The sequence below is a fragment of the Schistocerca gregaria genome, chromosome 11 (assembly GCF_023897955.1).
Source record: "Schistocerca gregaria isolate iqSchGreg1 chromosome 11, iqSchGreg1.2, whole genome shotgun sequence".
In the NCBI taxonomy this organism is placed as follows: domain Eukaryota; kingdom Metazoa; phylum Arthropoda; class Insecta; order Orthoptera; family Acrididae; genus Schistocerca; species Schistocerca gregaria.
In genome coordinates, this window is record NC_064930.1 from 54,411,190 (window position 1) to 54,437,112 (window position 25,923).

Below are 25,923 nucleotides of genomic sequence, written 5' to 3' on the forward strand. Positions count from 1 at the left end.
ATCCTCTGCAATTTAAAAAATTCATCACACATTCTTACATGTAACATAATTGATCTTGCGCAAAAGGAAATTTACTTCGAAAGTAACGCGCTTCAAACCACTATTTGCAATATTTTCCTGAGACCTGTTAGAAATAGATTTCAGCAGTTCCCAGACAGCACTAGGAAACAGGCGTTACTGTGCTCCCACAGCTACAGTGGCATAGGGAGCCAGTACGTTTGCACGTACAAAGCATTAACAAATCTTACCTTACGTCAAAAAGAAACAGAACATCAGAGAATACTCCAAGAGCACTGGAATTTCATAAACCGTACTAAAATGTATAATTCAGCTTGAAGTGCACATTTGTAGGTCCAGATTCACAATGAAGTAGGCCCCAACCTGATATTAAGCTTTTCCGAGTGGTTTTCGGGATGCAAATTTTCTTGGAGTACCAGTACTGTACTACTTCGTGTTTGGTTCTTTATTATGGCAAAATGCCATATGTGCCAGATGAAATGCTTCGTATCAAGCAAATTGACTGCCTCAGTGGAAAAGATTAATAAAAGCCAAAATTCTTTAGCAAATCGACAAAAATATCTTCATTGTTCTGCAAGATAATGGTTGGTTGACTGCCAAAAATGTGGAAATAAAATAAAATCAGAGAACTGAAACTAGTTATTTATTTCTGCTTTCCATGATTATGTGAATGTACTTTAATTCACTTGACAGCTCCCGGCCACAGAAATCCATTTTGTCTTCATCTGACATGGGAGCTGTACATGAAGAGGAGACAGCAAAATCACTGAACGTAACACTGGTCACATGGAGACTACCCCACTCCCCAATACAACTCAGACCGCTCTGCGAAAGTGCAAATCTGGCAGCTCGGGTGCACCAGAAATTTTTTTCTGGTTAGCATCTGGCTTCAAGTGGCCAGAAGCGGGAGACGGTACTACTCGTATGAGACTGAACTGATCCCCAGGGATCAGTGTTGGGGCCACTCCTGTTCTTTATTTATATAAATGATATGCCCTCTAGTATTAAGGGTAACTCTAAAATATTTCTGTATGCTGTTAGCTTGGTAGTAAAGGATGTTATGTGCAACATTGGCTGGTTTCAAATAGTGCAGTTCATGGCCCAAGTTTGCGGCTTGTGGAAAATAAACTAATGCTAAATCACAATGAGATTCAGGTTTCGCAGTTTTAACACAGAATACAAGAAAACCATACGTTTTGGAATGGGCATGTGATTAGTGAAACTGAACAGATCGAATTTCTCTGTCTTCAGATAGCTGCGGTGGAAAGCTCACGTTCAGGATCTCGTTCAGAGACTTAATATTGCCATTTGTACTATTCAAACGGTATCTGAAGTGAGTGATTATTTGACACGAAAATTGGTCTACTTAGCTTATTTTCATTCGCTTATGTCATATGTTATTATATTTTGGGGTAACTCTTTCCATTCTAAAAGGATATTTTTAGTTCAGAAATGGACTGTTCGGACAATAAGTGGTGTAAGTTCACAAACCTCTTGTCGACCCCTGTTCACGAGTCTGGGTATTTTGACATTGGCCTTTCAATATATATATTCCTTATTGTCATTTCTTGTTAACAATATTGGCTTATTCCCAAGAATAAGCAGCTTTCACTCGGTTAATACTCAGCAGAAATCAAACCTGCATTTGGATCGGACGTCCTTAACTCTTGTGCAAAAAGTGTGCAGTATACTGCTGTAGCCATTTTCAATAAGCTACCTCTCGAATTCAAAAATCTTAGCAGTAATCCACATGCTTTCAAATCGAAACTGAAGAGTTTCCTCAGGGATCGCTCCTTGTAGTCACTCAAAGAGTTCCTTGAAAAATTAAGCTGATTCTTATTGTATTGTTGATTGTGTTTACTTAAACTTATGGACTGAATTTTTTCGGGTTCATAAACATTTATTTCTATCTGTTATTACTTTTATGTTGTAATTTCATGTACTGACACGTTCCATGACCTTGGAGATTTGCTCCTTATTTGGTCCCACGGAACTTGACGTGTAAAAAAAGTGCATTCAGACCAACTTTCGAGACAACAACAACTTCCATTATACCTTCTCATTCACCTTTTCAAAATGTTTAATGAAATGAACATGCAGACATTATGGGAGTATGCATCACTGACTCCTCGTTCAGTAACTCCAGCCACAGAGATAACTGAGGCTACTTCACAGCATACAAACACATTATGTAATATCAAATGTCTTATCTCTGCTGTTCAATGATATATGATCTAATACAATGCTTGCACACGTGGTAAATCAAAGAAAAAGGCACTAAAATTAATGAGGCAATGAAAAAAAAAAGCACGCTCACATCACTTGCCAAAGCTACAAAACTTATATTATACTAAGTACAGAGAGAACAGTTGTGTTTTTCAATTTTACAGAACTTTCATGCTTTCCTTTTTAGTTTTAGTCCTTGAAAATGAACAAAAACTTTAACTCATAATCACAAAATTGCACTTTCTACCACGTGGTTACCATTTTCTATCTATTGATTCAACATTATTATGATGCATAGTTTGAATAAAATATACTGTACAAAAAAAACCACTCTAAAAATTTAGTTCTGTTATGTCTGGCACCAGTAAGTCATTAGATTGGTAATCAAATAACTACCTGGTTAGGTTAGGTTAAGTGGTATTAATCAAGAGGAAAACGCACACACGCACACACACACACACACACACACACACACACACACACACACACACACACACACACACACACACACTAATAAAATATCTGCACACGTATCCAGTAAGAAAAATACGTGACTTACGTGGTGTTCTCAAGGCATCTCTCCGACATTACAGTACATTAAAAACTTCCTGCTCCACAACCAACACAACAGCCCATTTCACAAACACACTTTGCCTCAGCCACCACAGTTTTCCACAAGGTAAGATACCATCAGAAGCACCCACACAACACTGCCTCTTACATCCAGTCTTACTACTACACCGATACAGAGTGCACATCCTGGGAATAAAGTACTAGTAATTGTCCAAAAGAAGGGAACTGAAAGAGAGATTAAAAATAAAAACAACAGATTTCAGATAATAGTAATGTTAAAAGTAACTCTAGAAACAGAGAAACAGATCATTTTCACACTGGCGGTATACACCACACTTTAATTAGGGACTTGAAACATTAACATGTATGGGAATTATGACAATAATATGAAACAGATAGTTGCTACTCACAATATAGTGGAAATGCTGAGTCACACATAGGCACATCAAAAAGATTGTCATGAAGCAAGCTTTCACCCAGGGGGGGGGGGGGGGGGGGGGGGGGGGGAACACACACACACACTGGCTTCTTGTTGTGTCTATCTGTAGCTCGGCATCTCTGCTATGCAGTTAGTAGCAACTGACCTTTCCATAACACTGTCATTATTCCACCCTACATTTTTGATTTTATAAATGTAAGTTGTATTTCAAAACACAAATTTAAGTAATAAATGTTATTTCATAACAAACTGTATCCAAATGAACTACTTTTTCAGCGACAATTTTTTTTTCTGCGCACAAATATCGAAAAGTAACCTGTTTTCAGTTCTTGGTACCGCGCAACAATTGCTGAAGCTCAATTTGGAAATAGAATGTGTGCAAGAATGATTTTTGAAAATAAAGATTGCAGCTATGCACAATAACAGTGATGTGTAAGTGCACACGTAAGTTACACTTCACTTTGGTGCCAAGTCAAACAGTGGGCGGTTGACTGGTCCTATCAGATACATATCATATATGGCAACATGGGGCTCAGCCATGGGATCTAGTATCTCAGAATAAAGAAATGTGCAAGTTTAACAACAGGAAATCCAGGACGGAGACTGCTGTCGTGTTGTTTCGCCTATCTGCAACTCGGCATCTTTGCTGTATGGTGGGTAGCAACTACCCTCTTCATAAAAAAATGTGTAAGTTTGTCTGCTAGCTAAAGATGGTATCATGCGAAATTGCTGACACTTTCACTAGGCAGCTTAAGTGCAGTATGTTTAGAACTGTGACTGTGTGCAATGCCGGTAGAGGTCAGGGCCAGAACTACCCAATTTACGACACTGCCAAGCTCATCGAGCAATTGAGTGATAGCCATTAACCAAATGCTTTATGCTCTGTGTTACGCATAGCTGGCAGTTTTCTTATTTTGAAAAGAGTGAAGAGACCCATCCCAGACCATCATGGGATTAGAGTGCAACTCTCATGACACCAGAAGTGATTTGTGATCCATATGATCACTATGACAGTTCTGCTTTCACATCACTTCACAATGCCTGGCGACTGAAGTTACCATTTGCTTATTCTTGATGCTGCCTGCCACACTGCACTCACTACTGGTTGTGGTTTTCACACTATAGTAAGTGAAAAACAAAACTGGTTAACATCTTTTGACAAAACCAAGAGTCTTCCTGTGACAAATAGAGTTTTTTTTGGCCCTATTTCTACTTTAAGTACCTTGTCGGTACTATCTGTACGACTGTCAAGAATGTGTGGCACAGTTAGGAATGACCACAAAACGGCTCTGGAGTATGATTATCAGGACTCATAAGCTACAGATTCGAAATCACTGTTCTTCAAATTTTGAAGTTATCAAACTCAGCAGGCAAAAATGACGATATTATTAAAAAGTTGTCATTCTGGCCCGAAATGGTAGAGTTGGCGGTCATGTGTGCATGAGGTGTGCTTTTTGTGTGTGTGTGTGTGTGTGTGTGTGTGTGTGTGTGTGTGTGTGTTGTTGGGTTACTGACAAAGGCTTTGGCCGAAAGCAATATGCCAGTCTTTTAATTGTGCCTGTCTGAAACTTGACATGTCTCCTTTACAATAAGTCGCAATGTGTCTTTTCCTACATTGTTAGTATTACAAAAAGGATAGATTGCTAAGTCCCAGACAGGCACAAAAAAAGACTGCTAAATAAGTAAGCTCTCAGCCAAATAGCCTCCTTCTGAATTGGATAACACACACACACACACACACACACGCACACGCACACGCACACGCGCGCGCGCTCGGACAAATGCAACTACACACAACTGACCACCGTCTCTGGTTGTTAAAGCCAGATTGCAAACCATGTAAATCAGGCCCTAACGTCCTTGCACTATCCCTTCTCCAATTGTAAAATGCTCCTGTTATGAAATCCCAAATTCCTGAATCCTATCTGACACACTAAAATGGTTGCCCTCCGAGAACTAGAGCAGCATGCACAAGGCCACCTCAAAAAACTCTCCAACCTCTTTACTTCCTACTTAGCCTACAGTAGCCTTGGACTGCTGAAATCTCCACCCCCACAAGCCCACATAGCTGACAAACCTGTCTTGTAGACCTGCTACATTTACCCCACCCTCAAAAACTCCTTCCCACCACCGTACACAATCCAGAACCTAAACAGACCCAAAACATAGTTATTCCTCCAAAGGCACTAGCCCCACAGAAGTATCGGTCCTTTCCAAAGGCCTTACCCTTTGATCCATTCCCAAATTCAATCATGCGGGAATTGTTAAAGAACTTTTCTTCTGCAGGTGCCTACACTTCTTTGCCAGCAGCCATACTGATCAGACTCAACTGAAGACCAATGCTGAACACTATCTGACTCAGTTCACTCCTCCATCCAACCATCATACACCCCCACAGCCTCCAAATCACTTCCTGTTAACTTTCCATAATTTCTTAACCTCACCACCATTCACCAAAACCCTCACCGTGCAAGCTCAACTTACACAGTATAATCCCACTTTTACGTTTCCAGAATTAATATTTTCCCACTGTTTACGACATTTTTCATCATTCCTATCAAATTTCCCATGTCCACATGTTGACTTGCACGTGATTCTGTGTCAACATATTTCTAATTTTCCTGCAATTTACACATTATAAAAAAATGTTCGTGGAGAAAAAAAATGACGCTGGCCATTCAGTAGTGTTTACAAATATTAAGTGGTAGAGTCTCTTGACAAAAGGGCACTCTACTCAGCAGATTTGAACTGGTAAACATCTACAAGTTGGAACAATTCGTGCCGTATCTCCCGCTGCTGCCAAGCTCTACTTGGCACTGTGTCTGATGGGAGTAACTTGGATCAATTGAATACATATCATGACCAATCACAACCATTTCCAAACTGTGTCTACAGCACAAACGCAGTTTCGTGATTGTTTTGATCATCGTGATAACTTTGTCGAACCATATTTAGTGTGTTTCAGCTTTTAGCCACTTGTAGCACTAGTTGACATCATCATTAACTTTGCATTGCTCGAATATTTAGTTTAAATACAAAACCAGTTATGAATTTGTTTTCATGCTGAGCAAAATGTGTTTCAAGAACACGCAAGTCGCCAAAGTGGTGTCAACTCAAAAGACTTGCAATACAGTGGCCGAACCCCGAAGGGGATATCCTGGCCAATAAATGCCATAGATCATTTCATTTCATACTCATTGCCAGGTGCAGTATTTACATATGTATTTTTTGTGATGCTACACAAACAAACAATGTGAGTGATAGTTTGTGTGTGTGTGTGTGTGTGTGTGTGTGTGTGTGTGTGTGGGGGGGGGGGGGGGGGGGGGAAGGGGGGGGTGTCACAGTACCGGATAACCTCAAAAAGATGACTACAGTGCAAGAGTCCCAGAATAACACAAACTCAAACACCACAGAAAATACTTATGTACATATGTGCACTTAATAACGAGAAAAAATTCTCGAAACACGTCATGCCAAGAATGAAAAAATACATAACTAGTGCAGTATTTCACTATTTAAATAATGAATGGGAGCTACCGGCTTTGAAAAGCATAGATTACGACGTACGAAACTGAGTCAAACATTCCTACTTCCCACAATTACCAGTTCCAGTTACATCAGTGGTTTTTAGAAGATAATAAATCTTTATTAGATAATAACAAGTCCTGAGAAGTCTTTTGATGCCTGTTATGTACATACACATAATGTCGAAAATGCAAGGGGGTATCCTAAATGTAACTTTTGCAGCTTTAAACGTTATTTCGCACATTTTACACCAGTTTTTGAGGTCCCTTGAAAAGTGTAAAAGTGAGGTTTCACTGTATTTGCAAAAAGAACCACAATCCACCACCTACAAACTGATCCCAAACTTATAATACTACCTGCTGACAAAGTCTCCACCACTGACGGTCTGTACCCCAAAAAAGTATTACCTGCCAGAAGGATTCCAACAGCTGTCAGATTCATCCACCCACAAACCCTGCCTCAGAGACCACCTTCCATAAGTCCAGCAGGATCTCCAGTCTCTCTTGAAATCCTTATGCCCATCACAAAACCTTACCACTCCCCACACTTCTGCTTTCTACATGGTTCCTAAAGCCCACAAACACAACCACCTAGGACACCACATTGTGGCTGGCTGCTGTGTTCCCAATGACAGAATCTCTGCTCTCACAGACCAACAATGTGTCTGGCTTCGTCAGCCAGAGAAAGTGGTCGAGAGAGAGAGAGAGAGAGGGGAGAGAGGAGAGAGAGAGAGAGAGACCTTAAATCAAATAAGCATTCTGTTAGTTGCCAAGAAAATTCAGCTGCTTCTCAGCAGAAGCGATCGTTTGTTGAAAGTTTAAACAGGCCTAAAAATAGAAAATGGAATTTTGTCTACAGACACATAGTGTGGCAATCTTTTAAATTTATATGGCTAATCATTTGCGTACATGTGCACTAACTTTCCCAAAAGTAAATCTTCATTTCAACACAAACGATGGAGACCAAAAAGAAGATACACTAATTCCACCAAAAACAGATGCTATGTGCTACATTTTCAGATCCCCCTCTTAAAATAAATGTCTAACAAAGCTGAACAGGCGACCATTCCAGCAACTGAATATCTGTAATTTTTTATATTTATGGTATGTGAAGACTGGGAACCAAATATCAATTGCTCAACACAGTTAAATACAACTGTCAAAAATTCGAGAAAATTAACTTTTAATATTTTCGAAGCACTTTAATTCACTAAAATTAAGGCAATTTTCATGACGGGTCATGTGGCTCAGTAAGATTCAAACCATTTACCAGTCCTACTGAATCAGACACATGGCCCGGCATGAAAACTGCCTAATTTCGGGCAAATTAAGTTCCTTGGATATCTTAAAAGTGAATTTTCTCTACCATTTATGATAGATGCATCAATCTGTTTTGGAAAACCGATACCTGTGTTCTGAATTTCACTCATCATAAATACAAAAAATTACTGAACTCCAGCTGCCAGGTTGTCTCCTTGTAAGTTACAATAAGTATAGATGTAATACGAGTAACTTGGAATCACTTGTGGGAAAAAAAAATGGCAGTCCAGTGAAGGAAAAATGAACACATTGAGGAAGGGGGGGAGGAGACACAAAAACATTACAAAAATTGCCAATCTCCCACCCCCCCTCCAAAACCATTCTAATATCGTGTACTACCGCAGCCAGCTTGATGGGATAATCCATTCCCGTTTCATACCTCATACTTTATACTACGCCTCAGCAATTTGTTCGAAAACACTGCAACATCCTCTGTACAATCTGTATCTTATGCAACCTGAAGAAATACGTGTGGATGTCTGTTTTAGTCGGACAAGGAAGTGCAAGAGTGGGTGTCATGGTGGATCTGTCAGTAGCCAACTGCATTCTACAAAACAAGGTCTTATTGTCAAAATGGTTCAAATGGCTCTGAGCACTATGGGACTTAACAGCCAATGCCATCAGTCCCCTAGATCTTCAAACTACTTAAACCTAACTAACTAAGAACAGCACACACATTCATGCCCGAGGCAGGATTCGAACCGGCAACAGTCGTGCAGTTCCAAACTGAAGTACCAAGAACCGCTCGACCACTCGGGCCGGTAACTGATTGTCACGTCCCCATTGGTATAACTGACTTAAGGAATGTTCCGATTACTTTCAAATGGAACTATTCCGTGATCCGTTGTGCCAGGTATTCAATATTCATTTGAGTAGCACTTGTAGAGTCAGTGTCAGTAGAGATTGTTCTGGAGGCTTTTGCCACTTTAAGTATGGGAAGAAAAGTTTCTGAACAGCCTCAGCCCTGGATTCTATCAAGTCCAATTTCATCAACTGTTCCCAAGTTTTGATGCTACGAAAAATGACAAGCGGCTACTGTACGTGCCATTGCAATTATCTCGTCAAAAGGAATCACCTTGTATAGATTTGTCCTACAGTCAATTGAGCATTTATTAAACACATTTTTCAGAGGCCTCGTGGCAGCATCGAGTTAGATATTAATTCTCGCTTATAATTTCAAGTTGAATGTATGCAAATTATGAGTGAGAGATGGAAAGTGGGAAATGCTTTTTTTATTCCTGTCAATCTACAGATTAGTAAATGGGAGAATGGGTAGAGGAATGGTTGTAATTGTATAACAGCTCACCGAAAATCTGTCTGTTCCTGAAATGACATTGCAACCCTGACATATGAAGTCCTCTATACTCTGTTATCATTTGCCATTATCCTCTCAAAAACATATTATATTGTACTCAGCTGGGTGAATATGGCTGCGTAAGATGTTTGGGGACTCTGTAGGTCTACAGAAAAATTCTTCTGAAAGCTAGTAACATTCTCATTCTTGTTTACACGTGCCTCAACTGTGCCATGAGTTGTCACTTCTACTTCTTAATTTATGCATAATGCGGGTTACTTTCAGACTGTTAAAAAAAAGTTTGACATCACAAAATTAGCATGACAGACTGATACCATACTTTTAGTCAGAATAAAAGTAAAGACTATAAAAAAGAAAGATTGTGACAATGGGAAACCGAGACATTCAAACTTGTGTACTCACTGGTATGTCGAAGGGGAGAGAAGGCCGGCAGAGCTCTCCGCAACCTCAGAATCGTCTGCACGACCAGAGTCCGAGGACACATTTCTACGCTGACGTTTGGCCGACTCGTCATCTGGAACTTCGTTCGGTGTCAGACACTGAAAATTTAATAACACATTGATTAAAAACAGTGTACATACTCCTGTAATTATAATTATTTGAGCTGTAAGATCACTTTAAACATTTAGAGCACCTGTAAAAAGTTTTCAGATACTTTGGAACCAAATCTACGTCAACTTTGTGACTCTTACAGATTCACATCAGTATTTACTAATCAAAATAAACATAAAAACCTATAAACTGCCGCAAAACTTTAGAACAGTCAACTGATTCAATAGATAGCACAATGTTTTCAAAATAAAACAAAACACCAAAAAAAGATAGATAATTTTTTTCGCAGTCTATACATAATATATTAATGAAGTAAATAAATTTCCTACACGTGTCCATGAACATTGTTAATATTTTGTGCATACAACAATCCAGATTACTTAATAAATTTCTTTATTTATTAAGTTGTCTCAGGCGCTGCCTTCATCAGATACCGGCAATTAAGATTAAAGGAACAATGAGCGATAGCCATTTTTATACAACATAAAGCTAAAAAACTTAAATAACTAAAAAGTTGAAAGTATTTTTTAAAAGCTTATTCACCAAAAACCAAACTTTCAAAACAACGTTCAAAAAATTATACAAAGATGCAAGTTCCCACTTATGGATGGGGGACATTGGCTTCTACACCTGCATCTATACTTTGTAAGCTACCTAATGGTGTGTGGCAGAGGAACAATGGCTGGTAAGCCTCCATGTGGACTCATATCTCCCTAGTTTTATCTTCAGTGGTGATATTGGAAGCCTAAAATGATGACATTTACTTACCTACCATCTTCTGGGTCCACCAAATGAATTCTTTCAATCGCCCTTTGTTCCGCATCAATCTGCACAACTGAATTTGGTACACAAAACAAGTTTGTAGGTATATATGAATTATTTAAGTTGTTTTTGAGTAGCTCTGCATGTTTCAGGCTTGAACTACTACCATATTTACCATATAATATTATGTTTTTTTTCCCCCAAAATTCATGATTTGAGAAATACATGGTCAGCTTACATTCACAGGTTAAATTATTCTTAATGATAATAACTACTACTCCAGTCATTCTGAAAACTATTTTTCCAACCAGAAGACATGTATTGCGGGCGCAACGGAATTTCTCTTTTGCACCACCACTCTTATGTTACTGTTCCTTTAGCATTCCTCACGTGCATCCGCAAGTTCACTTCCATTCAATTTCAGAAGGGGAAAGGAGAGAGGGGAGAGAGAGAGGTGGGGGGAGAGAGGGGGGAGAGAGGGGAGAGAGAGGTGGGGGGAGAGAGGGGGGAGAGAGGGGGGAGAGAGGGGAGAGAGAGGGGGGAGAGAGAGGGGGGGAGAGAGAGGGGGGGAGAGAGAGGGTGGAGAGAGAGGGTGGAGAGAGAGGGGGAGAGAGAGGGGGAGAGAGGGGGGGAGAGAGAGAGGGGGGAGAGAGGGGGAGAGAGAGGGGGGAGAGAGGGGGGAGAGAGGGGGGAGAGAGGGGGGGAGAGAGGGGGGAGAGAGAGGGGGGAGAGAGAGGGGGAGAGAGAGGGGGGAGAGAGGGGGGGAGAGGGGGGAGAGAGGGGGGAGAGAGGGGGGAGAGAGGGGGGAGAGAGGGGGGAGAGAGGGGGGAGAGAGGGGGGAGAGAGGGGGGAGAGGGGGAGGGGGGCAGGGGGAGGGGGAGGGGGCAGGGGAGAGGGGGAGGGGGAGAGGGGGGAGAGAGGGGGAGAGAGGGGGGAGATAGAGGGAGAGAGAGGGGGGAGATACAGGGAGAGAGGGGGGGAGATTTAAGAAGGGAAGAATATATGTGGATGAACAGGGAGACAGACTATCTCATGAACAAATTAATGGTAAATGTTTCTTAAATGATCAAGAAAGCCCAGAAGAACGACCAATTACTGCAAATACAGAAGAATGAGTGCTGCTCCTTAGGTGGTGTCCACAGTGTAACAGTAGTGTCTTTGGTTACTAATTGAGATCGTTTGGTCCTGAGTTCAGTCCTGGCTACTTCTTATATTTTAACTGACTCAGCTGCAATCCTGTCACCAATTCCATGTATGACGTTTTATCTATATTGTTTACACGGCATCTCAAAGTATATTTTTTAGATCTTGCCAAAGTACTTGATCTTTAAGTGTGTATACACCCCTCCCTGTATATGTTGTTGTTGTTGTCTTCAGTCCTGAGACTGGTTTGATGCAGCTCTCCATGCTACTCTATCCTGTGCAAGCTGCTTCATCTCCCAGTACCTACTGCAACCTACATCCTTCTGAATCTGCTTAGTGTATTCATCTCTCGGTCTCCCTCTACGATTTTTACCCTCCACGCTGTCCTCCAATGCTAAATTTGTGATCCCTTGATGCCTCAAAACATGTCCTACCAACCGATCCCTTCTTCTAGTCAAGTTGTGCCACAAACTTCTCTTCTCCCCAATCCTATTCAATACCTCCTCATTAGTTACGTGCTCTATCCACCTTATCTTCAGTATTCTTCTGTAGCACCACATTTCGAAAGCTTCTATTCTCTTCTTGTCCAAACTAGTTATCGTCCATGTTTCACTTCCATACATGGCTACACTCCAAACAAATACTTTCAGAAACGACTTCCTGATACATAAATCTATATTCGATGTTAACAAATTTCTCTTCTTCAGAAATGCTTTCCTTGCCATTGCCAGTCTACATTTTATATCCTCTCTACTTCGACCATCATCAGTTATTTTACTTCCTAAATAGCAAAACTCCTTTACTACTTTAAGTGTCTCATTTCCTAGTCTAATTCCCTCAGCATCACCCGTTTTAATTTGACTACATTCCATTATCCTCGTTTTGCTTTTGTTAATGTTCATCTTATATCCTCCTTTCAAGACACTGTCCATTCCGTTCAACTGCTCTTCCAAGTCCTTTGCCGTCTCTGACAGAATTACAATGTCATCGGCGAACCTCAAAGTTTTTACTTCGTCTCCATGAATTTTAATACCTACTCCAAACCTTTCTTTTGTTTCCTTTACTGCTTGCTCAATATACAGATTGAATAACATCGGGGAGAGGCTACAACCCTGTCTCACTCCTTTCCCAACCACTGCTTCCCTTTCATGCCCCTCGACTCTTATAACTGCCATCTGGTTTCTGTACAAATTATAAATAGCCTTTCGCTCCCTGTATTTTACCCCTGCCACCTTTAGAATTTGAAAAAGAGTATTCCAGTCAACATTGTCAAAAGCTTTCTCTAAGTCTACAAATGCTAGAAACGTAGGTTTGCCTTTTCTTAATCTTTCTTCTAAGATAAGTCGTAAGGTCAGTATTGCCTCACGTGTTCCAACATTTCGACGGAATCCAAACTGATCCTCCCCGAGGTCTGCATCTACCAGTTTTTCCATTCGTCTGTAAAGAATTCGCGTTAGTATTTTGCAGCCGTGGCTTATTAAACTGATAGTTCAGTAATTTTCACATCTGTCAGCACCTGCTTTCTTTGTGATTGGAATTATTATATTCTTCTTGAAGTCTGAGGGTATTTCGCCTGTCTCATACATCTTGCTCACCAGCTGGTAGAGTTTTGTCAGGACTGGTTGTCCCAAGGCCGTCAGTAGTTCTAATGGAATGTTGTGTACTCCGGGGGCCTTGTTTCGACTCAGGTCTTTCAGTGCTCTGTCAAACTCTACACGCAGTATCGTATCTCCCATTTCATCTTCATCCACATCCTCTTCCATTTCCATAATATTGTCCTCAAGTACATCGCCCTTGTATAAACCTTCTATATACTCCTTCCACCTTTCTGCCTTCCCTTCTTTGCTTAGAACTGGGCTGCCATCTGAGCTCTTGATATACACGTGGTTCTCCTTTCTCCAAAGGTCTCTTTAATTTTCCTGTAGGCAGTATCTATCTTACCCCTAGTGAGATAAGCTTCTACATCCTTACATTTGTCCTCTAGCCATCCCTGTTTAGCCATTTTGCACTTCCTGTCGATCTCATTTTTGAGACGTTTGTATTCCTTTTTGCCTGCTTCATTTACTGCATTTTTATATTTTCTCCTTTCATCAATTAAATTCAATATTTCTTCTGTTACCCAAGGATTTCTAGCAGCCCTCGTCTTTGTACCTACTTTATCCTCTGCTGCCTTCACTACTACATCCCTCAGAGCTACCCATTCTTCTTCTACTGTATTTCTTTCCCCTATTCCTGTCAATTGTTCCCTTATGCTCTCCCTGAAACTCTGTAAAACCTCTGGTTCTTTCAGTTTATCCAAGTCCCATCTCCTTAGTTTCCCACATTTTTGCAGTTTCTTCAGTTTTAATCTACAGGTCATAACCAATAGATTGTGGTCAGAGTCCACATCTGCCCCTGGAAATGTCTTACAACTTAAAACCTGGTTCCTAAATCTCTGTCTTACCATTATATAATCTATCTGATACCTTTTAGTATCTCCAGGGTTCTTCCACGTATACAACCTTCTTTCATGATTCTTAAACCAAGTGTTAGCTATGATTAAGTTGTGCTCTGTGCAAAATTCTACTAGGTGGCTTCCTCTTTCATTTCTTAGCCCCAATCCATATTCACCTATTATGTTTCCTTCTCTCCCTTTTCCTACACTCGAATTCCAGTCACCCATTACTATTAAATTTTCGTCTCCCTTCACTATCTGAATAATTTCTTTTATTTCATCGTACATTTCTTCAATTTCTTCATCATCTGCAGAGCTAGTTGGCATATAAACTTGTACTACTGTAGTAGGTGTGGGCTTCGTATCTATCTTGGCCACAATAATGCGTTCACTATGCTGTTTGTAGTAGCTTACCCGCATTCCTATTTTCCTATTCATTATTAAACCTACTCCTCCATTACCCCTATTTGATTTCGTGTTTATAACCCTGTAGTCACCTGACCAGAAGTCTTGTTCCTCCTGCCACCGAACTTCACTAATTCCCACTATATCTAACTTTAACCTATCCATTTCCCTTTTTAAATTTTCTAATCTACCTGCCCGATTAAGGGATCTGACATTCCACGCTCCGATCCGCAGAACGCCAGTTTTCTTTCTCCTGATAACGACATCCTCCTGAGTAGTCCCCGCCCGGAAATCCGAATGGGGGACTATTTTACCTCCGGAATATTTTACCCAAGAGGATGCCATCATCGTTTAATCATACAGTAAAGCTGCATGTCCTCGAGAAAAATTACGGCTGTAGTTTCCCCTTGCTTTCAGCCGTTCGCAGTACCAGCACAGCAAGGCCGTTTTGGTTAATGTTGCAAGGCCAGATCAGTCAATCATCCAGACTGTTGCCCCTGCAACTACTGAAAAGGCTGCTGCCCCTCTTCAGGAACCACACGTTTGTCTGGCCTCTCAACAGATACCCCTCCGTTGTGGTTGCACCTACGGTACGGCCATCTGTATCGCTGAGGCACGCAAGCCTCCCCACCAACGGCAAGGTCCATGGTTCATGGGGGGCTCCCTGTATATCACATGCATTAAATTCCTAATGAAACACAATGAACAACCATGAATTTCACTGGTATTAGAATGCTGGGAATGTAATTCATCGGATATCAATGTTAAGGCCAAGCATTTTAATTAATATGAATAGTATCCACATGTAAAGCATACGAAATTTTGTGAAAAGAAAGTGAAGTGTTTTGTGAACTGATCTATCTGGAGGTGAGATATAAAGCGTATTAGAGAAACATTTGGTGCAACTAATTTTCTGTACATAATTTCTAGCATCATTTAAAAGCACATAAAATGTTTCTCCATTGTATTTTATTTCATTTAGGCAAAACATTTCACAAATATTTGATCAATTTCTTTCATTATTTTCATTTTCAAGTTTTATTCAAAGAGCATGATCCTACTGACACCTCACTTGCTTTCTTGGCATCTTCTGTTCTTGAAATTTCTAAATTTAGTACTTAATTTCAGTACTTGATTTGAAGGAAACCTTTCTGACAGTTCAATACTCTACCAGTGCATCTTTTTATGAGCAAGCTAGCTAGACATTGAACATAAGAACTTTTTGACACTTCATTTAAATACCTAGCAGCAGCTGTTTGTGAAATATTTCAATTTTTCTTCAAAACAGTGATTGGTTTTCCCTTAATTACCCTAATTATTTTCAAGCAATTAAATATTTTTGTGCAAAACTAGGCCTCACGGTGGTCACTTTGATATCCCATTTGCAGATTTCTCACTCTTGGTTGGCTATGAAAATTCGGACAAAAACTGATTGTGTAGTTTATAGGAAGTCTTGTCCTTGCATTGTTCAAACATTGGACAAAAATATATCAAGTGTTAATCATACGAGTATGACAAAGTATGTCCTTTTTGTGTGCTGTCATTTCCAAAAAACTTCCTTGTGTTATCTTGAAGCGTTCATGGAATATGACGACTTTTACAACCACTTGAATCCCGATGGGCAGGATGGGATTCATGTGAAGCGTCCTTCCACAGACATAACAGCCAATATCTTGGGAACAAAAGGAGAGATCTTTCCATTCTCAACTTCAAATACAATTTTAATATGTTGGCTACATTTCATAAGCAATAACGCATGCCCTAAGTTTGAAACATACAGAAAGTCTATGCAATGCAATATCACCCCAGCAAACTCTTAAAAATTTCAAGCAGTCATTTACTTAGTTTCAAGCGGCAAAGTAACTATGACTAACAATGAAAATAAATTCAGCCCTTCCCCAAGGAAAGATATTAAGCTGTAAGATGCACAAGAATCAAATCTTTTCACATAATACATTCCTTAAAGTCAGATGATAAGTACTTCATAGCAGCCGAAACTTCCACTCGCTTAGCTATGAAGACTCGTAGATGTCACTCTCACTTTTGCACATGCTGCAGTGTTAAGAGTCAAACACATTTGAATTCAAACGTCACAAGTTGTAGTCCAGGACAGGCAGCGACACAGTCGTCGCTCACCGAGGGCACTTCTCTAGCTACACCCGCAGTGGTGATCAGTCACATAAAGCTGTCGCGCTCTGTCAGTCAGTTCTGTAGGACGCAGTCTTAGTTCTCTGTGGATGCAGAGCTTTGCAGTGAATTTTAGATGACAGTCAGTCATCGCACAAAGATGGGGTAAAGATGGGGTCCACATTAAGAGCTCCACTGTATTATAAGAATTATTCCTTATTTATCAAACAACATAATTACAAATCACATTAATGGATGTAAACTAAGAGTAGAATTAATAAAGAAATATCAAGGTTACAAGTATAGTTAAGTAGACGATCAGTTGTACTCTTGAAGTTTTCAATTTGTCTTGTGTAGGCTCTTAGTGATAATGTATGCATTGTATGGTGGATTATCTTCTATACAGTTATACTTTGGAAATGTGTTTAGTTTACATTTTTACAATAATGTCTGCACATCTGCTGTAGTTGGTTCTAATTCAGTTTACAATTAGCCAGGGTTTTCTCTCGAGGTCAATGCCAGTTGGTTTTTCAGAGATACATCAAAATTTCCTGACGTCGTTCAGTAAAGCACAATGTAAAAGTTGACATTTTCTAAGTCTTTAGCTTCCACAAATGGTGATTTTCTAGCCGAGTCATTTAATATTTATGTAATATGTAACGAATGGAAGGGAAACACATGAAGAAGTGCTTGTTGTCTTCATACTTGTGTTGGAGATATATGACGTGGTTACAAACAGCCATCTTTGTTCGGGTGATAGTATGAAACCACCATGTTAGTTGAACTGGCCTGAACGCTTACACAAATAGTTACTGATTGCTAATAAATCGTCATCCTCCATTTTCTTAATTTATTGTGACATGTAGCTAGTGCCCCATCATCAGCAAAAACAACTTTTAGAGATGATGATGGTCACATATCAGCAACATACACGAGTCTTTTGAGAAATCTGTGCAGGAAATGAACAGCAACTGAAGCTAACAAGGAAAGTACCAAGTTACGATTTAATCAGCACCAAAGCCATGTATGTATGGTGCAATTCAGAAAATGCTATGCTAGAAAAAGTATCATCATCTCTTTATATGTAAAAATATTGTATTTATTAACAGTAATGACAATGTTTAGTGAGCTTCGACAGCAGACACAGTCCTTCTGTAGTTATATTGTATTGTGCACAGTCACAGTACAGTCAATCGATGTAGCACGCAACTGGTGAAGTACAATGGGAGAAGATTTACTGGAAAAATAGTATTAGATACTTCAGTGTTTATGCTCCAAAAGTATTCAATAAGTCCCTCTTGTGACCGTGACACTGTCACTGCATTTGCTGCTGAAATTAAAAATACTAAATATATCGAATACAAGTGTTATTCACGGCTGCCACCTGACTCAGTGTACATCACAATCTAACAATAGTCATTTCCCACTTGAACTGACTACAAATTCTTGTTCTACAAATGTGAATAATTAAGCTTCAAATGGTATACTGTTCTCTGAACAGAAACTTCAGATGAACAGGCTGCTAATAAAAGGAATAAAATCACAAGTTACGAAACTTGTAACTACAAAAGAGAAATATATGTAGTTTTGTAGAGTTTCTGCGCGTGCACGCACACGCGCACACACACACACACACACACACACACACACACACACACACACAGAACTATAGAGATGAACTGATTACAGCAGGACCACATTCTTACCTGGGAGCGAATCCTCTTGCGCGATATTTCCTTGAGAGCTTCAATGACAGACTTGGCAGATATGTCGTGGGGGTCGGCCCTGTCGACGCCGGACAGCCCCGGGGAAGCCGCCCCGGACACCCTCGCAGAGAGTGCCTTACCGGCTGCCAGCGTCAGGGGGGCCGGAGCCGGACCCTCTACCAGAACTGGCTTCACGTTCGTGCTGCAGCAGAAACGCCAGTCAGTATGTGATACAATCCTGTGTGACAGGAGACGTGTGTGGGAGTGGGGGGGAAGAGAGGGGGGAGGATGGTCGGTAGGATTAAATTGGGGAGGGGGAAGGAACCAAACTACGAGGTAATCAGTCCCTCGCTCCGAATAAAACAATGCCATAAGTGAGACAACAAAACAAACGTGACTGGCAACTCAAAACGGAATGAAAGGAAAAATCACACGAATGATGAAAGGCAACAAACATGTAAATGGACAAAAATGCAAGAAATGGGAGGAAGAGGTTAAAACAACAAAGCAGATTACCATGGCTGGCTGATGTGAGAATAAAAAAGGAGAAGCCAGCCACTCTGCACCACATTCAAGCCACCACCCTAAAAGAACTGGGGTGGGGAACACGGGGGGACAAAAGACATGCTAGAACTTAGATCAAATGATAAAACCCACCCTCACGAATAAAACGTAAAACTAAATCAGCCGTTGAGGCGTCCTCGAATAAAATTAGCGGCAACGAGCACGGTAACCCGAGATTTTGTCACTGGGCAGTCAAAGTGGGACAGTGCACCAGAATACGGGCCACTGTCAACCGGGTGCCACACTGACACACTGGCGGGAGCCAGCAGAGGACAACTGATTCCCTGCAAGAGGCTCGCAAGGAGGACTTCCACACATTCGTAGTCTCCTTAATGACATGCAGCTTGTTGTGTGTACCGTTACGCCACTCCGTCTCTCAAAGCCAAAAAACCCAACGGCGAAAGTCAGAATGCAGGTCAGGTTCAGAGATTCCCATCTCCAGAAGCAGTTTCCGAGCAGCCTGTCGGCAAGTTCGTCACCTGGGATGACGACGTGTCCTGAGGTCCACACAAACACCAGTGAATGACGGGACCGGTCCAGGTCATAGATGGACTCCTGGATGGATGCTACCAGAAGATGGCAAGGGAAGCACTGGTTGACAGATTGTAGGCTACTCAAGGAGTCAGTACGCAGAAGAAATGATTCCCCGGGGCATCAACAGATATTCTGAAGGACATGAGAGATGGCCATCAGCTCTGCAGTGAATACACTGCAGCCATCGGGCAAGGAATGCTGTTCAAAATGGCCTCTGTGGACGTAAGTGAAGCCAACATGTGTATCAGGCATTGAACTGTCGGTTTAAACCACTTCAGTGCCCCAGAACACGTTAAGAATTGAGAGGAACTGACAGCGGAGAATGGCAGGAGTAACCGAGTCCTTAGGGTCGTGCAAAAGGTCCAGACGAATCTGTGTCCCAGGTGTACACTGTGGAGGTAAATGTGGATGGACCTGGATGGGAGATGGTAAAGGGAAGGACTCAAGTTCAGACAGAAGGGATTGCATGCGAACCACAATCCCTAGCCCCGATCTGGGCCGCGAAGCAGGAGATGAACTGCCGTGGGTGAAAAAGGAGACAGTAATTCGGATGTTCACGAGAACTACGAATGTGTTCAACGTAACTGCTGAGCAGTTGTGCATATCGGATCTGCAATGGAGGGACTTCGGCCTCCACAAGGACGCTGACCACCGCGACTCCTCCTAAAAACTCCAGACACTAGGCAAACGCCACAGTGGTGCACTGGGTCAAGTATACGCAAAGCTGAAGGCACTGTCGAACCGTAAACCAGACTCCCATAGTCAACGTGAGATTGAACAGGGGCTTTGCAGAGCTGCACCAGAGTCGAGCGATCTGCACTCCAGTTGGTGCTGCTCAGGCGGCGGAGGGCATTGAGGTGCTGCCAGCACTTCCGCTTGAGCTGAGAAAGAAGAAGTAGCCAAGTCAATCGGGCATTGAAAACCAGTCCTAAGAATTGGTATGTCTCCAATACAATGAGTGGATTGTCATTAAGGTGCAGTTCTGGATCCGTACGAGCGGTTCGACACCGACAGAAGTGCATGACACCTTAGCGGCCAAAAACTGAAAAAAGTGGGTAAGCGCCCACGACCATGTCTTGTGGATGGCTCCCTGTAGGTGCTGATCAGCAACAACAATGCTGGTGGAGCAGTACGAAATGCAGAAGTCGGTTGCATACAGAAGAGTGAGACGGACGGCTCTACAGCTGCTGCTAGACTGTTAATGGCCACTAAAAATAGTGATACACTCAATACAGAGCCCCACGGGGTGCCATTTTCCTGGATACGGGGGGCGGGGGACTGTGGGAGGCACCAACTTAGACACAGAAAGTACGGAGCGACAGGAAATTCTGGATAAAAATTGGGAGTGGACCTCGTAGACCTCACCCGTATGTGGCAAGGACATGATGTCACCAGGTGGAGTTATACGCTTGCGTAGATCAAAAACGATGGCAACAAGGTGTTGGCATCTGGAAAAGCCTCGAGGGACACAAGATTACCAGTGGCAGAGCGCTCCTGGTGGAAGTCGCCCTGACATGGAGCCAGTAGGCCACGTGACTCCAGAACCCAGCCCGAACACCGACACACCATACGTTCCAGCAGCTTACAAACAATGTTGGTGAGGCTGATGGGTATCCACATCAAGCAGGTCTTTGCCAGGTTTGAGCACCGGAACAATGGTGCTCTCCTGCCACTGCGACAGAAAGACGCCATCGCACCAGATCCAATTGAAGATGACAAGGAGATGGCACTTTTAGTCAGACGAGAGATGTTTTAGTCATCTGACTGTGGATCCGATCTGGCCCAAGAGCTGTGTTGGGGAAATGTGCAAGTGCACTGAGGAGCTCCCACTCTGTACATGGGGTGTTATAGGGTTCACTGTGGCGTGTAGTGAATGAGTGGACTTTCTGCCTGCCATTTGCGGGTGCAAAAGGCTGGAGGATAGTTTTCCGATGCAGGCGCTCGAGCGAAGTGCTCGGTAATCACATTTGCAGTGGTACGTAGCACGTCATTGATGGTAATGCCAGGGACACCTGTTGGGGCTGGTACCCAAAAAGACATCTGATCTTCATCCAGATTTGGGAAGGTGACGTATGGCACTCAATGGTCGACACGTACCTCTCCCAACACTCCTGTTTCTACCGTTTTATAAGCTGGCATCACAGCCACGGAGCCGCTTATGCTCCGGGGAAGGGTTCCACTTACGTCGCTGTAGAGCTCGCCAGCACTCTGTAAATGCCTCAGCGACTTCCCGCAACCACGAAGGAATTATCTTCTGCTGGGGGCACCCTAAAGAGCGAGGGATCGCGTTTTCTGCTGCAGTAACGATTGTGGTAGTCACCTGTTCAACCATCACATCGATGTTCCCATATGGGGCAGAGTAAACGGCGGCATCAGAGGTGAAAGTTTACCAGTTCGCCTTGTTTAAGCTCATCTGGGCAGGCACCCGTGTGCCTGATGCTGGGGCAGTGACAGGAAGATGGGGAAGTGGTCACTACCACACAGGTCGTCATGTGCTCTCCAGTGGATAAATGGGATAAGTCCTGGGCTGCAAATTGATAAATCAGTGGCCCAATAACTATCACAAGTCACACTGAAATGTGTGGCATCCCCAGTATTTAAGAGGCAGCAGTTGAACTGAGACAGTAAAGTTTCGACATCTTTGCCTTAGCCAGTAAGCACGGTGTCACTCCACAAGAGGGGGGGGGGGGGGGGGGGCATTAAAATCTCCCAAAAGTACGAAAGGTTTAGGGAGTTGATCAATAAGTGCAGCTAATGCATTCAGCGGTACTGCACCATCTGGAGGAAGGTATACATTGCGAACAGTTATTTTCTGTGTCATCCATATTCTGACAGCCACAGATTCAACAGGGGTTTGAAGGGGCACAGGTTCACTACACACTGAGTTTAGGACATAAACACAAACTCCACCTGACATTCAATTATAGTCGCTACGGTTCCTGTAATATCCCTTATAGCAGTGGAGGGCAGGGATCCGCAACACTGGGAACCAGGTTTCTCGGTGGACAATTCAGAAAGTAGGTGTAGAACTTAACAGTTGCCATAGTTCAGCCAGGCGGTGGAAAGGACTGCCACAATTCCACTGGAGGATGACGTCATTGTGAGACTGAGAAGGCATGGAACATTCAATAAGGCAGTTTACACCTCAGGGTCACCTGCTGCCACTGACTTTTTGCCTGAGCAGCCTATATCCATCATGTCTGAGGGTCCGGCGAGATCTGGGTCCACAGCCGACACCAGAATCTCCACCCCATCCTCCGACGCAGTACTTGTAGGTAGTGGTGGTGTGGGTGCTACCGCAAATTTCTTGTTCTCAGGGGTCTTCTTTTTCGATTTCTCGCACTGTTCCTTGGGCTTCCCTGGCTGGGAGCACTTCATCAAGTCAGTCTCCAGGACTGAGGAAGAGCGTGAAGCCCTACAACCAGCTGCTTTTGGGCTGTTCAGCTCTTTGCAAGTGTCATCTTTCCCACTAACAGAAACCTGGGAAAGGAGTGATCCAATGGACCCCTTCCTAGCGACAAGAGCCGAAGAAGCCTAACACTTCTCTGACTCTGAAGTGGGAAATGAGATCCCCGATGGTTGGGGAGAAGTGGGAGGGAAGGGTGTTGCTCCCAAAGTAGGTGATGCGGGAGCAACAGGGAAGAAAGTGGCCCCCACCGTCAAGAGGGCAGGTGTAGTCATCTGGTTCCGAGAGGCGACAGGAGTGCGAGGAACTGATGGGGCCTCAACTGTTCTCGTGGCGGCGGTGTAAGAGGTCATAGGCAGAGGATGTAGGCACTCAAATTTCCTCTTAGCCTCAGTGTAGGTCAGTCAGTCCAGAGTCTTATATTCCATGATTTTCCTCTCTTTCTGTAAAATCCTGCACTCTGGCAAGCAAGGTGAAGGAAGCTCTCTGCAGTTGACACAGATGGGAGGTGGGGAGCATGGAGTATTGGGAAGCAATGGATGTCCACTATTTCAGGGAGAGGGAGAAGAGTAAAAGAAGGGGATTAAGTGGGAGAGGGAGGGAGGAGAGAAAGGGAGGGAGGAGATAGAGAGAGGGGAGGGAGACGGGGGGGGGGGGGGGGGAGGGAGACGGGGGGAGGGAGATGGGGGGGGGGGGGAGAGGGGTGTTTTCACTTAATATTTTCTCCATCTGTCGATGACAGACTGTATTCACAGCTGTAAATTCAGTGATATGTCCTCAACAATAAACTGACTAATCAACAATGATTCACTGTCCTAATTGCCAATCAATCAGAAGTTTAACTGAAGTCCCCACAACTATATGTGCAAAATAACCAGATTCCAAACATTGGCAAAATATTTATAAGTGCTAAGGGCTGCAAAATATGCCAAACACATACTGGTGCGACTGGACAACCACTCATGCAACTTTTCCCAACTCAGATCATACTGAATCCCCACTTTAAGACCAATTGACTGCCCTGCTGCTGACAAAATATCCTGCGAGAATTAGATGCTCAACTTATAAGGTCTCGGTCACCACCTCCAGAAAACTTTCGCCGTTCTCCCAATCTCGGCACCTTCACCCACAAAAAACCTGCCACAGACGTCACATATGGGCCATGTGTGATCATCAGTCCTTTTACACAAATTTGATCAAAATTCTCTTTGTGCCATCAGTTAATGTGCTAAAATTTCACACTATAAACATATATAGTAACAACGTACAGGTGGCACTCATTGTAAATAGGAACAATTGGGTTACAGACAGGAATGATGAAAAGACTGTTACATATCAACTTTCGTCCAAAGCCTTCTTCAAAAATAAGAAAATGCACAAATATTTACACAAGCAAGCACACCTCCCACACATCACTGCTATATTCGGCCTCTTTGGCCGGGGATACCATTCGTGTGTGTGAGATGCGCTTACTTGTGCAAATGTGTGTGCAATTTTCCTTTCTGAAGACTGCTTTGACTGAAAGCTTAGGAGGCTAGTAAAGTCTCCTTCGGATGGTCCATAAACAGAGTGGCATCGGAGGGTGGCACGCAGGTGCCCACTGCCGTTTCTATACCTTCCCTTCAAAGGAAATGTAGATGTCTGTGAGGATAATGTTAGTGGTGTGTATGAGGAATGAAGTAATGGGTTTGGAGAGGCAGGTTACACCTCAGGGTCACCTGCTGCCACTGACTTTTTGGCCGAGCAGTCTATATCCATCGTGTCTGAGGGTCCGGCGAGAGGTAGCATTCAGTAGCAGCAAGGTCACAGGTAAGAGAGGTGTTGATCTACAAGAAAGTAGCATCAAAAGTAACAAGTACAGATCCAGGAGGTAAAGTGGTGAGGACGGTGGATAGTCGGTTAAAGAAGTGGTCGATTTCTTTGACGTGGAAGGCTAGATTTTCGGCAATCGGTTGGAGGTCTTCGTCAGTGAGCCGAAATTCTTTCTGTGTGCACAATAACCAGCCACAATTGGGCACTTGTGATTGTTGGGTTTGTGGCTTTTGGGGAGCACGTAGGTGGGCGTATTGAGAGTCATAGGGACCAGAACAGAACTGGATTCAGGGAGAGGTTCTGAGAAGGACCCAGCAGAGATTCGAGGTCACGGACTTCCAGGACGGTATCACCCCAGCAGAGTTTATAAGTGGAGGTGTAAGAAAATTGGCAGAGGCCTTCTGCAAGGTACTCACTGGGATTCATAACAAGAGTGGTGGAGCTTTGTCTGCTGGCAGGTTATCTGGACATTAAAATAACATGTCTAGTAATGATGGCCCAAGCCCTGACGAATGGTGAAACTGCACATTTTTGTCCACACTCGTCTCATTGTTATTTAAAACAGAGAACAAATTGTTATCGAGAAAAACTGACGGCCTTACATCAGAAATTTAAATACAATTTTTTTAAAAAAGAAAGAAACGAAGAGGAAAAAACAGGTACTACCCTCTCTGAGAGCCAGAACTCACCTGACGGAGTGCGCTCGCGGTGCCTTGGGAGAGACGGCGGCCGTCAGTAGTGGCAGGGAGGCCGTGGCGGCGCCCTTCTGGCCCAGCCGGACCAAGGGAAACTGTCCGACGCTGCGGTACTGCGGCTGGTGAGTCACGGCTGGCGGTGACAGTGGGCGCCGATTCTCGTCTGGCGACATGCCGGAACTGGCACCGCCCATTCGGGAGTAGTACACGGACCGCTCGGCCAGGCCCGGGCTGTTGACATCCGCATAGAGTCTGCAAGTGCAACAGATAAGGTAACTGGAAACTTGGCAGCTAAAGTGATCGGGACATGCTACACGACTTTACGACGGTGTCTACCTGGACGCACACAAAAATATTAAATACAAGGT

The 25,923-nt window shown here is 42.9% G+C and overlaps 1 protein-coding gene across 2 annotated transcripts in view; it reads right to left on the reverse strand.

Moving 5' to 3' along the window:
• Positions 1-25,923, reverse strand: part of LOC126295181 (nuclear pore complex protein DDB_G0274915) — a 132,064-nt gene that overhangs the window by 98,810 nt on the left and 7,331 nt on the right. Inside the window, exons 2-4 of one of the 2 annotated variants that reach the window (XM_049987486.1) lie at positions 25,550-25,807; positions 18,545-18,746; positions 9,818-9,954 (exon numbers count right to left, since the gene is read on the reverse strand). In XM_049987486.1, the coding sequence (XP_049843443.1) occupies positions 9,818-9,954; positions 18,545-18,746; positions 25,550-25,807 (597 nt within the window). The remainder of the gene's footprint in view (positions 1-9,817; positions 9,955-18,544; positions 18,747-25,549; positions 25,808-25,923) is intronic. The other variant, XM_049987487.1, reaches the window with a different exon arrangement.